The 15,488-nt window shown below is 42.7% G+C and overlaps 1 protein-coding gene across 1 annotated transcript in view; it reads left to right on the top strand.

The window, feature by feature from the left end:
- NRPA2 (nuclear RNA polymerase A2) overlaps nucleotides 1-15,488 on the top strand; it is a 117,942-nt gene that overhangs the window by 71,825 nt on the left and 30,629 nt on the right. The window contains exons 17-24 of the mRNA XM_087395438.1: nucleotides 4,243-4,484; nucleotides 4,654-4,815; nucleotides 8,355-8,516; nucleotides 8,987-9,061; nucleotides 9,187-9,290; nucleotides 9,361-9,436; nucleotides 12,048-12,191; nucleotides 12,330-12,473. Of these exons, the coding sequence (XP_087251564.1) occupies nucleotides 4,243-4,484; nucleotides 4,654-4,815; nucleotides 8,355-8,516; nucleotides 8,987-9,061; nucleotides 9,187-9,290; nucleotides 9,361-9,436; nucleotides 12,048-12,191; nucleotides 12,330-12,473 (1,109 nt within the window). The remainder of the gene's footprint in view (nucleotides 1-4,242; nucleotides 4,485-4,653; nucleotides 4,816-8,354; nucleotides 8,517-8,986; nucleotides 9,062-9,186; nucleotides 9,291-9,360; nucleotides 9,437-12,047; nucleotides 12,192-12,329; nucleotides 12,474-15,488) is intronic.

The following is a 15,488-nucleotide window of genomic DNA, read 5'->3' as shown; positions in this document are numbered from 1 at the left end:
TGCAGGCACTTAGACAGAGTGAAGGAGGTGTATTTTTTATCCTATACAACCCATATCATATGGCGCATTCAGCTAGAGGCAGCGGCTTGGACCCTTTCACCGGGTTGAGTATGATGTCGCTCGGGAGGTTATTACCCAATTCTAGCCTCGTCTTTGGACCAGCTTGAGGCCACGAAAGATTTCTTACTTTCTTTTGGATGATGGCTCATAGGGGCTTGCCCATTGGCCCCTTAGTGGAGCAGATGCGAGAGGATGGCAGATGTCACTGTTGTGTAAGGGGATTGCTAGAGATGATCCCCCACTGTCTATGGGGATGCACTGCTGCCTAGAGGATTTGGATAGGAGCTTTCAAGATTGTGGTGACAGATTCTTGGTTTGTGCCAATGCACTGTTGTGGCTCATCTGGATCCTCCTACCTAATCTCACAGGGTCCTACTAAAACCACTCTCCTTGGTCCTACTGAAGCCTAAAATAGGAATCAGGTTCTTCTTCGACTCCGAAATATAGTGAGAATTATACACACATTGAGTTGTGTTAGGCCGTGAATAGATCTAACATTTCCACTCAATGATATCATCATTTGTGAGTCACGTGCCTTGGTGAACCATCGTCCAAATACCATGAGTTTTGTTCCTTGTCATGTATAGTAATTAGGCATCATAACTACGTGTAGGATGTGTTATACTTGGAAGTAGAACAAAAGATAGCGTATCTCTATTGTGCATATAGGTTCCCTCTTTCAATCAATGTTGCTAGATGGAAGGGAAACCTCCTTCACCACCACAAAGACATAGTCCATGTTATTCTGCACTCGATGCTGCTCATATCAAGTCTTTGATGAGAAGGACAATGGGAAGGGAGTCAGATTTAGTAGTTCCTATTGAATCAAAAGTGCTTTCTCTCTGTCTGGTGCCTAGTCATCGATGTAGAAGCAAGTAATCTTGGCATGAATAGTCCCTTTGTGTGTCCTGCTAGACGAGGAGCATCAAATACTCGACTCACTAATCTAAAATCATTCTCAAACATAGTGTGCCACTCTCTCAAGAAGGGAGGATGGCACCTTGCTTTTCTGAAATTGGATGCATAGGTATTGAGTACCTCACTCTGAGAGCCCTCCAAGAGGACTAAGATCCACCTAGCCTTGTTGGCATCAAGACATGACGTGTAATAACAACGGGACGCAAGGAGGCTGAAACTGAAATGGAAACTCCACCTCGTGATCCAAGAGTACCAACCCTGTGTCGCGTTTCATGTCCACTATTTTACTCATTCGCCTTTTTCCTTAAAAGTTCGTATAGGTCCTTTTTGGTGAGGCTGACAAACCCCCCAATACATCTAGCATTTTTATTTATGTAAATTTTATTGGGGATAAAATAGTAGGATTGAACTTCAATTTTGAGTTAGTAGTTACGTGCTCCACGATGGAAAGGCTGCTTGCAGCAAATCTAGTTTTATTTTAAGGTGATTGGTCCACTTATGGCTTTCAATGCATGCATTCAGTGAGTCGGTCTTCTCTAGCCTGGTCCATGAGTGACCAAGGATTGAAGCTTGTCTGTGATAACTTGCTTCTTCGGGCACAGGTCGGGATCGTTCCCAATCCTTGGACATTCTATCAGCAACCCTCATTGAAAAAGTAAGTTTACTAAAGGTCTTCAAAAGACCAAAGGGTGTATGAGACTAAAAGAAGCCTGATACAATCAGTTGAGAGGGTGGAGCCTCTAGTTGGGCATCATCACCCATGATGAATATCACATAATCATATCATAACACATCTAATACGTGAGAGAAAACTGTGGCTAGGGTGGAAGCTCAAGGGGAACCCGACAATGAATGAGGCTGTGATGACAGGAAGCCTGCAATAGAGCATTGACGGGGGTTTGTGCTATGATCTGCTATTGGCAGCTTTGTGTCTGACATGAGTCATTGTAACCCCCATCGGTCATGCCCCCAACCTAGTGAACATGGAGGGAAGACCTCCAAGCATGATCCATGCTCAACCTGCTGTTTAGTCTGTCGTGTCACTGCCTCTTGATGTCGGCCTTGTCGACTACCCGTGATCTGCTGGTCTGCATGATTTGGCTTGAAAAACTCCGTGATCGTGCTCTGAGTAGAGTTTGGTTGTGTGCTCAGACCCCATGTATGTATTCTGAGCAATTGCTCTTTGTCTTTGATGGCTTCATGGATGAAGGCAGCAAGGCATCTCTGATCTGCGTAAGAAAGGAAGTTGGAGAGGGGTCCAAAACGGTCTCTGAAGAGATAGTGATAACGATCTCAAATCTCATAGTATACATGCATTTGAAAGTGAAATGTCCTATCCAACATGTGGCCCAATTACAAGTGTGAAAGGAGTGGCCTTGCTTGACATAGGCTGAAAAGAGCAGCTGGGACTCCACTAGAGATAGAAAGAGCTGTGATGAGTATGCCCACGGATCCTAAACTGAAGGTCGACTAGGTGGTTGCATAAAGGTCTTTGAAGTTTGCACAATGGCATATGGGATTTTAAATTTGATGGATCTTGATATGTCATCATCGCTCGGATTTGTTCTTTTGTTTTTTGATATCCAAAATTGAAGATCGATCACATGGTTGTATCATGGTCTTTGATGTCTGTACAAATGCATATGGGGTATGCGAGCTAGCGAAGCATGATGGGATCTTTAATGACGTCATTATCAGCATTAATGTCCTCCCCATTCTTTGCAAGGGCTGCAAAATGGTTTGGAGAGGTAGGACTGACAGGGGTGGATGTGTGGGTGCCTAAGGGGAGCTGGGGCATTTGTGGTCTTGCACCACCCTCCCAACCTGAGTGTGTTATGTCCACGTTTGGACATAAAGTGGCTACTTCTATGGAGGTCGTGTTAACCTATGGGCTTGTGTTCTAATCTTGGGACAGCTAGGACATGGAGTACCTTGGTACACAAAGGGTGGAGTTAGGCTTGAGACACCGAAGACACTCTGCTTCTATATAAGCGAGAGCCATTAGTGACTTGGGTCAGTCTTGGGAGTGGGACCTTCCAAGAATACCCAGCTATGTTGAGAGCCCGTCCAGCTTGTGTCTCCCTAACGAGATATGTGTGGGGCTACATGGTATGGGACATGTAGTCTTACTTGGGATGGACTATGGTCGGAGGTTGCCTGACATCTAGCTCGAGGGTGATCCTGTGGGATCTACGGTTGGGTGATGACACAGTAGCCTACACCATATGTGTCTCTGTGTTTGTATACGAAGCATTGTTGAGCTTGCAGGTTAGCACGGAGATGGAGGAGATCCTAGAAGCTCCACGTTAATGGTGACTAAGTAGTAGGATCTGTTTCAGAGTCTGGTACTGCTGGCAGGAGGCGTGCGGGGATAAGCCTGCTGGGGGGCTGTCCTGGGCACTCTCCTGGTACATCTGGTCCTCTTGGGGAAATCCCATGCGACGTGTTGACACTTTCTGCAGTCCCCTTCCTATATTCAGCTGCCTTGTGCTAGTGCTTGCTGTGCTGCTGGGGTGTTAATGACCTTGTGGACATATAAACGTTGTGTGTCTTCCTTGGTTTGAGTGTTCAGCAGCTCCTACTATTAGGAATTGTCCTTTGATTTGTCTTCACATCTTTCAAATTGTTTGGCATCAGACAATTCTCGTAAAACCAGTCTTATGTATTTCTTCTTGCTACCTAGAAAACCATATGAAATTATATAAAAATGGTTATGAATCACATTCCAGTGGAACTTCCATCCAGAGAACTGTGCCTTCAAAATTACTTTAGAAATGAATTAACCACATTGAACTCTGCCACAACCCAATCACCTGTAAAAGTGTTCTGACTTCTGCAAGTTTCATCCTCTGTAAATGGTAGAATCTTTAGTGTGGTATTGAGGAGCTTACAATCTGTGTGCTTCAAACATATTTGCAGTTTTCAGCTCTAGCTAATATGTTGAAGATACAAGGCTAAACTAGTCAAGAATCCCGACCCTCACATAGAGCGTCATAATTTTAGATGCTCTTATAGCTTCTCTTAGTGTAACACCCACATGCTTAAGTGATAATCCGTTTATGGAAAAAAGTGTTGGTACTTTTGTTTTAAGAGATATGGAGGATATTATTTTAGCCTGTGATTTTAAGCTTGTCAATGGTTTATTTTGCATAATTTTATTTGTTTATTAGAGTCTGAAGGAGTGTTTAATATTTGAACTAATGCTGTGCCCCCCCTTCCCTGCTTTAGCCTTCTGAGGTTGTGCTCCATGCAAACATTTGGCAGAGATCACATCGGACATGGATTCAAGCAATGCTTTGAAGGATTCCGTCTGGATTCGGAAAGACATCACATCTGTTCTATCAGGCTTTGGCATGATTGTGACACCGCCTGGTTTAGCTAGGTTGGGTCCTCCCGAATATTTAACTGTGCTTTTGGATGGACGCATTATTGGGTACTTGGATTTTGCACGGATTGCTTCCATCATAACATGCCTCCGTCAGCTGAAAGTCTCTGAGAGTTCAGAAGTAAGGTTAAACTTGACAAGGGGATTTTCATGGATGTGTGCATGCTTTTGATTACTAATATACCACATTATGAAGTAACCACAACTCATATGCATTTTTTTAAACAATGGATTTGTTATGAATCTGTCGTATTCGAGCAGTATCCACAACTCATATACATTTAATGTAGGTTCCTTCAGATCTGGAGATCGCATATGTGCCTTCTACCTTTGCAGGTGCATATCCAGGGCTATTTCTTTTCACAACATCTGCTCGAATGATTCGGCCTGTTAAGCAATTAGTTGATCAACAGACGGGTTCCGGGATTGAAATGATCGGACCCTTGGAGCAGGTATTATAAATGTGAAAATTTTATGCTAGTCCATCTCGGTGTTTGTATTTTTCTATGGTACAGTCCTGCCAGCAAGCATTTATATACTTTCTGATGTCTGAAATCCTCGTCTGTGAGTCTACTGATGGCAGCATGCTGCATAGGACACAAGTGTTTGACTCCTTGCTGAATCTTGATACTGAGGCTCTTATGCTGTGCCTCGGTTGAGATGGGACCTTTAAAACGGCTGTTATGTGAAAGAAAAGATAACTTTTCTCTTCTCGTCTGCTGTGCCTGGGCTGGGGGGTGTTGCTTCAACCCAAAAAGCGTCCTTAAGGGCCCTGTGTTCTTCAGCTGCCTTGCGGCAGTAGTGCATCTGCCCTCTCTTCGGGCCCCCCCTCCTTCCTTGCTTGATGCCGCTTTCATCTGTGCCCTCTTGCCCCTGCTCGGGCCCTTTAACGTTTGGGCTATGGTTTAGACCCCAGGGGTCTCTGGCCCCACCTTCTTGGCAGCAGGCTGCCCTGGCCCCTCATACAGCCCACCCGTCTTCTTACAACAGCTCCCCCTTGTCATCTTTAGAAGTAGCCTTTGTGTTGGCATAGGCTGCTTTCTACCTTCTTTTCTCTTTTCTACCCTTCAACCCTCATTTCGCTTTCCTTTACGTCCTCCTTCCACCCTTATTGGCTATGCCTTCAGTGTCGAAGAAGATTTCGTTTTAAGTTTCAACCCACTGGAAGCTTTTTGACATGAGGTTTGGCGAAGGTGTTCATATGGCAGCATCCTTGAGAATTGAATCTCCCGCAGCATCCTTGAGAGTTGAATCTCCCTTTCTCATGAGGGGACACATTTACAGCAAGTTGTTTAGGATCTCTAGGGTAGGGCTGTAGTGGGACACAGTATTGGCCTCACACCTATTTGATGATGGGTTCAAGCAAGTTTATTGCTTAAGGGGACCTTAATCAAGGGGTCACCATCTATGGGAGGGGGGTTTGCTTGCTTCAACTCGTCCCGCTAGAGGTCACCTAATCTCTAGGCAAGTAGAGTCTTATGTATCTGGGCACATGTTTGGTGTTCTTTATCCCTTGGTAACATGATCTCATTGTCGATGATATGGACTCAACATGTCATGTGCCTAGATTCCTAATTACACTCTCATTTTTAGGATTCCCCAAGGAATATAAAGTCATTTTTCTTGAATTGTTTTGGAGGTCCCTATGACAATAGCTTTGATGCTCTTGGATGATCAAGTCCTAAATATATGCTTGGTTATGGAGGACATGCATTTCCTTTCCGACAAGGTAATGTTGGAGACCCTAAGCAAGGGCATTTTGCTAGCAAGTGGCCTGAGGATTACTAAGGGAGTGCCTACACTATAGAGGGTTGTACGGTTGCCAAGGCGTACCCTCGATTCTCTGGATGCCTTGTAGGCATAGGACTGCTAATGAGAGTCATGTCCCTTATGTGGTTAGACCCCATTCCTTTCTTAACCAAACTCCTAATAGGGGTAAGTTTGGTAACTGTTCCACGACACATGTCCACCTCCTGGCTCATAGGTGGGATCTTTACTGTCTACACCCTGGCTTGCAGATAGAAGAGAGGACCATTTTGGCTCCAGCTTACTAGTTGCTTGTTGGATGTAGACTCTTGGGTTGTTGTAGGTGACTTCAATAATCTAGAGTTGCAAAAGACAGGCTAGGGAATGCCTCTTTCTTGGAGATCTCGCCTATACAGCAAGGTTTTGGGAACTTACTTTTTCCTTCAGAGCAGAGACCTGCTGAGATGTTGCTTCTTGAGGAGCATATTGTGAGTTGGACCTTCTATGTAGGAGACCCCTCTTAGTTTGATCTTTCTCAAGGGTTAAGTAACATGCTTGTCACTTGATACCCATTCCTACCACAATTGTTTTCTCCTCTCCCAGAAACTCAGTTTGGAGGATTGTGCATGGCTGGGTCAGCTATAATGGTGGGGCCCTGAATTGAGGACATTGACTACATATTTATGTATCAAGCTGTTCATGTGGACTAATTGTCATCTATACGATTCCTTCAAGGAATGTATGCACGAGATCAATTGTATTTGGGTGGAGTCTTCAAGAAAATTTAGGTTTTTATTATTGATTTCGATGGGAATGATACTCCTTACCAAAGTATGTGACAAGTGCTTGAAAACTTATGGAATGTGAGGTCTGCTTTTATCTCATTGAGTATTACACGCCAAACAGCCCCAAATCTACCATTGCTGGCCCTCTCACTTGATATGCACTCTTGAGTAGTGAGTTTTTCCCACGGTATGATTTTTGGTTTAACGTATTGGTCTCCGCATGACATATTCTGTCTGAAATGGGCTGCTCTTCGAGGCTTCACAAACGTAGAGTGGGCTGAATCAGTAGATGGTTGATGATCGATAGAGGATCTCAGGCTACTTGTGAGACATCGCAAAAGTTGCAATTACCTGATCAAGCAAGAACATTGTAGTTCTGGTACCCGTACTGCGCAGGATGAGCGGTATAAGTACCACCCCTCTTGTAGTCCGTTGCGCACGATGTTACCCCTTATCATTTGCCACCCCATCTTTGACCGCCAACTCGCTTCTAGTTGACACTATAATTTAAATTGCTATGGAAGTTGGGTTTGATTGATGATATAAAGAGTAATAACTAGTTTTGACTCAAGTTTCAATGTTGAGCTTTCTTGCCTAATGTGTAGTAGTAATAACAAGTCATCTTACATATTTGGATGATGGACAGTTGCTTTAGAGTGTATACTTGGCTCCTGCATGGAAGACTTATGAGTAGGGTGTGAAAAGGTGGTTTCAATCTTTGAATTGATTAATGGAGTAAGAATACCTGATTCGTATTCCTGATGGACTACAATATGAAGGTAAAAAATTTATATGAAAGAGGTGCAGACAGGGAGAGCATGCTTGATTTGAAAGAAAGTTTTAAGACTTCATTTTGGGACAAAAATGTGTCAGGAAGGGGAATATCTGTCACATCTCTAGCTAATAGGGTTGTTAAGGAGTTTGGATGGATTTGCAGGACTGTGGACCACTTCAGCATCAGCTTAGGTATAGGGTACTTCACCACCTGTTTGAAGAGTGTCTTTGTGGGTTCTGTGGAAAATTAGTCAGTCTAGCCTTTTAATGGATGAAGGGACGACCACTATGTTACAAGAGTTATGGTGTTGTTCCTAATGCAGAGAACATAATATGGAAAATGTTATGTTTCTGACAACTTGCTTGCCAAAGGAGTGGGAATTTTTGTGATGCCCTTTGGGAGTTTGAATTCTTTCCCAGACTTTTATATAAACTATTGAAACGAGAGATACATGTTTGGAATACTGGTAAATGCAGCCTCTGAAGGATAAACTATGATCAGGTGGACTAGGATGTTTCAAGATTCTATAAACTAACAGCTCCTGCTTTTTAGAGTGACATTGAAAGATTGTGCAGAGGTTAGTCTATAGGGTTATGTGTTATAGTCATGCAAGTGTGCATGTGTCTTTGTGACCTATTGCACCTATTGTATAAATGGGGAGCAATTTACTGTGTAAGGTTGGCAGGCATACATGGAGATCAGTTGTCCTGATGGTATTGATGGAGGTCGATCAGATGTTCCAGCTACACATGCAGAGATTTCTCCAATTGCAATGTTGAGTGTTGTTGCTAGTCTCACCCCATGGTCAGATCACAATCAAAGTCCACGTAATATGTATCAATGCCAGGTAAGCTTACAAGTCTCTCTCTCTCTCTCTCTCTCCCTCTCTCTCTCTCTCACTCTCTCTCTCTGTGGGGACTGCACTGATGGCAAATTAGAATGATGGGGAGAGTGCACTGATGGCAAATTAGAATGATAGGGATGTTTGACTTCGCAATGCAGATAACTAAACAAACAATTGGTTTCCTTTCTCTTTTTTTAATATAGGTTTGTACGATTTTTTGGATGTCAGCTGGTCTTACCTTTTTTTTAATTTGATATGTCCCCCCGAACACCTTGTTTGTGCATTGATGTTTATAATAGTTTTCTTGTGTTTGCGTTGGTTTGTCTTTTGTTTCCTTGTGTTGGCATTGGTCTTTTTTTTGTTTAAATAAATAACTTAACTCTCTCTCTCTCTCTCTCTCTCTCTCTCTGTGGGCATTGATGGCCAATGAGTACGATAGGAATGTTTGATTCTGGTTATAATTTGCAACGCAGATGGCTAAGCAAACAATGGGTTTCCCTTCTCAGACAATTCAAACTCGCTCTGACAATAAACTTTATCGTCTGCAAGTATGTGTTGGAAAGCAGATTCCATTTTTTATTTGTATTTCTTTACTGTAGTTTGAGTTTATTTATGCATTGGAATTTTGGTGGCTGGAAGAGCTTGTTGATTATCTGTTGATATGTGTGTATAGACACCCCAAAGCCCTCTTGCTCGTACGGTTCGATATACAAAGTATAACATGGATGAATTTCCCACAGGGACAAATGCTATAGTTGCTGTGCTATCATACACAGGGTAAGCATCTGAAGCTATTTGCCATGTTATGAGACTCAAGAGTGCCATGCTTAAACCATCTGTTTTGCAGATATGATATGGAAGATGCAATGATTATAAATAAGTCTTCAATGGAGCGGGGTATGTGCCACGGCCAAATTTATAAGGTTGGCCTCTTAAGAAATTATGAGTGCATGAGTTTGTTACAGGATTGCCTCGCGCCCCCGACCCCGACCCCGACCCCGCCGAATAGCTCAAATTGGAATGAAAACTTTAGTTGAAGGAACTAGTCTGAAGAAAAATAAAATGTTTTGTATGAACAAAGTAGAGTGACAAATAGTCAAGGCAGAGATGTGTTGGTGAATTTAGGGTACTTTTCTCTCCTTCTTTTCGATTGTACACTGTACTTTCTGTGGAGTAAATGTGGAGTGACTGTCATTTAGCCTACAAAACTGAATTGCCTTATGTTACAGGAAACGTTACAGGAATACAGGGTGAATTGTGGTTATATTTTAATTCAAAAATCCAAGGAAGGGCACATCAGGGGACTCAGGAATGGATGCACTCAAACCTTTTCTTCTCTTTTAAGGCAAATATATTCAATTGGGCGTTATTGAGTTTCAATGTCTTTTCCTGATGCATGGTGGTGGCATGGTATGGCCTCATCAGCAATGCCATGATATGCAAAATATTTGTGGGTTGAGGACCTAATGATTACCTGCCCTTTCCCTTGGCATTGTACAATGTGTACTTATGGTGAAATGTTGATGCCAAGCATTAAATCTAACACCCACACAGGGCAGGCCGACACAATTTGCAGAGTGGCGCAGAACAAACCACAAGTACGCCACAAATATGCAGCCTAGAACAGAAATTGCCGTATGGGCAGACCTAGAACAGTGCAGAAGACAGACAGGTAGAACATCGCCATTTGTCATGCATAGTCATGCAGAAGCCGAGCAAGCCATATAATGCATCAGATACCATGTTAGTTATCTAGAAGGAAACCACGTGTCACCATAGGGAATACCGGGTACGGAGAGCCCGCCCTCCGCCCTATAGCCATGGAAGACTCCTCACATCCCAAAAAGAGCCTGTGGGATGAGATTGAGGGTTTAAATCACTCAATCTATTCAAGGACCATGAAGTTACAACAACTCAAACAACTCAAGATAAATGTGAGTAGAAAAGGAATGGCGAGGCAAAGGGACATTCAAGAAGGAGCCCATGTCAAGGATCACCAACTTGGATGGCTGAAAGGGAGACGTTGCTCAACTTGACTAATCTAGAGATATCACAAAAGTGCCTTTGAGGAGGAACATCCCAAGGCACATACCACACTTAAGAAGGGGTGGCGTTGCATTTTTGACTCTTGGGACAATGATATCAATTTTGAAAAAATGGTGGTGGATCAGGATTGTAAGGCGTCAAATGCTGACCTTTGCTTATCAGGGCTCTCTTGGGTGCCCAGGATAAGAATGACTTGCGGATGTGAGCAACCTCGAATTCTGCCTCAAGTGGCCACAAAGTATGTTTACAATACCCCACTAGATCACTGAGAGTGATTGAGGGGCCTGGGTCTGGGTGCCATCATCGGGATCTCCAAATCTTCCATGAAATAATTGCAATGATCTTCCAAGGTGAGACTACAGAAGTAGACTAAGGTTTGTGCAAAGAAACATGGAGTGCATCTAGAGTGATAAGCAGAGGGTCTCCTTTGACAATGAGGATGGCCCTTTTCACATGTGTTCCGTCAGAGAAATCTAAGGGACGGATTGTGTGAGTCAAGCCATAGATCCCCAAGTGATATACACGTATTGTCCTTATCCTACCAAGCAACTGTGCAATGTTGTGCCAGATCCTCTTCAAGTATGAAGAATGCAAAGACACAACTAGATAAAATCAAATAGGGCATATGTCAAGCTGCTATAGCAAGAATAAATTATATATCCTTTCTCCATTTCACAAACAATACTAATGATTATTGAGTTTTCCCAAGGAATAGAAAGTATGGTTATGCAAGTGCAACGATTGACAAATAAACATTTGCTCAAATATAATTGTGAGTCGTTACATGCTGAAGAAGGTGAATGGATGTGGATGCGCTGAAATTCATGTTACATGCAATGGGTGGATGAGTAGCCAAATGCCTGATGTTGGAATGGGTGCATATATTTCTTAGCTTGGTATGGCAAGTCCATAAAGAATTATTGACTAAGTAAAGTAAGCACTTCACATATGATAAGGGATATGGGTGGTCACCTTTTTGAGAGCGCTATAGATTTTTTTAAACATAAAGTTCAAATTTACAAAAGCTTTGTAGCTAGATTACGCTTGGAGAACTCTATGCTAGAGTAGGTCAATCTCATGTCTCATGGTTCTATGTGGTTTTTGTAGTTTAGTTACAGTGTTAATTCTGTACTACAGATTATTTAGCCTTCTCTGATTGAGAGAATACTTGCTTTCCTGCATGCCCATGAGAGAGTAGAGATGTGCCATCTAGAATGGATACCGGAGATGTGCTAATTTCAGGTGTTTACAGTTGCTGTGTGATTTGCCCATTGCAAATTTGTGAGAGAGTCTTTTTGTATGGCTCAGTTAAAATGATTGCATGGGACTTTTTTTACTTGATGGAAAGTCCATATTGCCTGTAGTGTCTTTCCTTCCTGTTACAATGTAAAAGATTTGGCAATGACTTTACCCTGTGTTATCCATGTGCTATCCTCATATTTGGGGTTGAGAAGCTGTTGTATATTTTGTGCATGCGTGCCTTTGCAGACAGAGACTATTGATTTGACAAAGATGCGCCAAAAAGGAGATGGTCACATCAATAAGTTTTCGAGGGCTGCTCCGCCTCCTGGACACTTAGTTCCTGCAGAGGCAAAGTTCTTGGATACTGATGGGCTTCCCTACATCGGGCAGGTTCTGCCTACTTCTTTTTTATTCATCATGATAATGGAGCAGTTTTGTGCTGTGGCAATTTAAAGGATAGACATGTTGTAAAGGACACCTGCTTTATCTGTCAGACATTTAATGATCTGTCGTTTGATTTCTTTGTAGAGGCTTAAAGGGGAAGATCCTTATTGTAGTACTATCAATTCCATGACGGGGCGTTCAAGGCTTTTGAAACTAAAGGCTTCTGAGACAGCTGTTGTGGATTATGTAGCTGCTATTGGGACGGGTCAAAAGGAACCCCTCCAAAAGGTAATCATAATTTTGTGTTTTTGTAATCCTTTTTTAGAAAATCAATTCATATCATGTTTTTGGTCTTAATAGTTGAAGATATTTCTACTTTTCTCAGGCTTGTCTCTGTGTGTCAAGTTGTACTTGTGGCATGTTGAGTGTGGCCTTAAGTAATTCTGCCCTGTCGTGGGTAGGATAGAAGCTTCTAGGCTTCTTGGTATCTCCTTTACCCCTGTCAGAAAGGCTATGGCAAAGACATGCTTTCTTCTTGTGCAGAACTTTGTATGCCTTCTACCGAGAGAATTTTATTAAACTGACTAAGTCGTCAGGCTCCAAGGAAGGGCAATGCTAGGAAAATCAGTGGAGTCCTGAGTTGCTGATTCCTGGATACCTAATCTGGTCTGTGATGGCGAATGCAGCAATATGTCGTAAGAGAAGGTTTACAGTGCCACAAAGTTACATTCAGAGTTTTACCATATCATTATTCTGCTGCTCTACTCTTATTAAGTTGAATTCCGCTGGGTTTGTTGTATGCATCATTCTCTTGAATGTGACTTCGCAGGCACTGTAAACCTTCTCTTAGGACACTATTGCTGCTTTTTCCATCACAGAACAGATTAGCTATACAGGTCTAGAACCCAAAACTTGTCCCAGCATTGCCAATTATTATAGCCCGGTTACTAGTTAGTTGAACCAGTCCGCTAAAGAAGGCATAAAAACTTCTGCACAAGAAAATAGCATCTCTTGGTTATAGCCTTTCTTGCATGGCTTTAAAGGAGATACCAAGAAGCCAAGAATCTTTATCTTTCCAACATTGAGCAGAGCAGTATCACCATATCACACGGTTTGCTGTATGAAGTGGTGGATGGTAGGGGCCTGAAGTGCTGCATTACATTTGTATTTGGTACACTAGCCTAGTTGGATATATGGAGGGGTAGAATCACTCCTCTAGTATCCTTCTGCGGGCTCTTTTGCTTGGATGTTAGAGGAGATATGTGGCTACGAGGCAGGGGGAGTGGGACCCTCATGTACTCGGTGCTGCTTCTTGTGGCATGTATCTTCATTGCGTCCCATCCAATCGGTAAATTGTATTGCAACATTTGTTGTGGAGGGAGATGAAGGGAAAGAAAGAGGTGAAACTCTTGGGAATGGAAACATGCCTTGGTTAATTATTGCAAATACGGGGGAAAAATATGGGCATAATGCAAAGCAGAAACCACCCTTCTGTCCATACGTTTGCTTTGACGAGCACACATACACTCATAAAATGATTGTCATATGACATCCGGAAAAAGTGAAACTTGGAAAGTTTTGGATCACCAAAGACTATGAGTTTTGACCTTCCACAGAGTCCATAGTCCCCAATAACGAGTCCATGTGAAGAAAAGATCAAATTTATGTTGTCGTGGGTGATCCCAAATAGCCAAATGTGCTTAGCAAAGCAAGTAATAGGAAACCGTGCCTAGAGATGTTGTTGAAGAAACAGTAAAAAGTCACGAGTCTCAGGTCAATGCCAAAGAAGGTGAGACAAGGATCCCCTTGGAGCCAGACATTTGCGACAAACAGCGGGAGCAACATGTCTTTGTGCCAGGACTTGGGCTAAAGGAGAAACTCCAAGCATCACCCGCCTCAAAAAAACCTGTTGACAAAGAGGCAATTTGCAGCTCCAGAGCTTTCACAATTGTTTCCGCCACCACTTGGAATACGATTTATAGCCCAAATCTGGATTTCTGTATTTGAAACCCAAGGTGGAGGCATCAAAACCCTTTACAAGTTGGCCACAGTGACATCAGCCAATAGTAATGGACGATTGCCTGAACCTTGGCCATGTAGAGCCCAATCCTTAAGTCGGGAATTGAGCTCCAGTTGTGGCACTGGTATCGAAGCATTTGAGATAGACAATGCCAAAGGGGTCAATAATGCAGCCCAAAGGCATACTGCTTGACTGTCAATTGATAGGAAAGTACCATCGACATGACGAACATCCCTGATATTCTTATTGCCTTTAGAGGAAATAGAATAAGAGTGTCTAGGTCCCTGCCAATGGACAAGGAAGCACCTTGGGCCAATCATCAATGTAAACTCTCATCTCGTAAGGAATTTCCATTAAGAGAGGTGCGACCTTGCCATTTAAGATGGGAGAGTGTTTCTTTCCAATCCGAAAACATTCGGGAGGCAAAAGCAGCCCAAGGCTGATCACCCTGCATAAATTTATGTGCCAAAATATGTGTATGAAAATTCAAGATATTCAGACCACCATGCAGCTTTGGCAAGCATAGGTGCTCCATGGTGAGTATCTAATGCTCTTACGGCCATGCTTCAAGGGCCAGAAGGTTTGCATAAAAGTAGACATGAAACATGTAATGTCCTTCTTGCCAAACATCATCAAGGGCAAGAAGAACTGGATGTAAGCAACCAAAATTGATTGCACAATACATAGTTGAACATGCAGTGGCCAAGTAGTTAATTTCTAGTATTCCAATTTCTTTTAAAGCTTTGCTAGCTCCCAATCCGTCTGGTGATGTCGAGAAACCATCAATCCCAATGGAGAACCAAGATGCTGAACAGGCTGGCTGGGCAAGACAATTTCCCTATGCCGCAAAAGATGATGCCGGTCTTTAGCATGCAAAGGCAGAAGCTTGGATTTTCAAAAGTTCATTTGCAAACCAGCAGCCAATCCATACAATGATAAAGCATACATGGGTTGTGAAAGATCCTTCTTAGTATTCTTAGGAGTGAAGAAGTAATCATCCACATAAGCTTGTGCAGTCATGGGATTTTCTTCCATAGGTCTCCTAACCACCATGAATCATGGGCATTCTTCCATGAATATCCAAAACATGCAAGGCTTGTCAGAAGCCACAAGATGATCTATATATCGAATCTTAGGATGAGTGTCTATATATGGAAGCATAGGATGAGCGGCTATTGCATACAACAAAGCACGAAGAGGGCATCCCTGTTGTACTTAATGATGGAGAGTACACTGATCAGAAATGTACCCAAACAAAATGCAGGCAGCTTTATTGTCAGAGT

Source organism: Dipteris shenzhenensis, chromosome 24, assembly GCF_047967505.1.
Source record: "Dipteris shenzhenensis isolate YYH24624 ecotype China chromosome 24, Dip_SZ_1.0, whole genome shotgun sequence".
Lineage (NCBI taxonomy): Eukaryota > Viridiplantae > Streptophyta > Polypodiopsida > Gleicheniales > Dipteridaceae > Dipteris > Dipteris shenzhenensis.
This window is presented reverse-complemented; position numbering and strand designations above follow the sequence as displayed.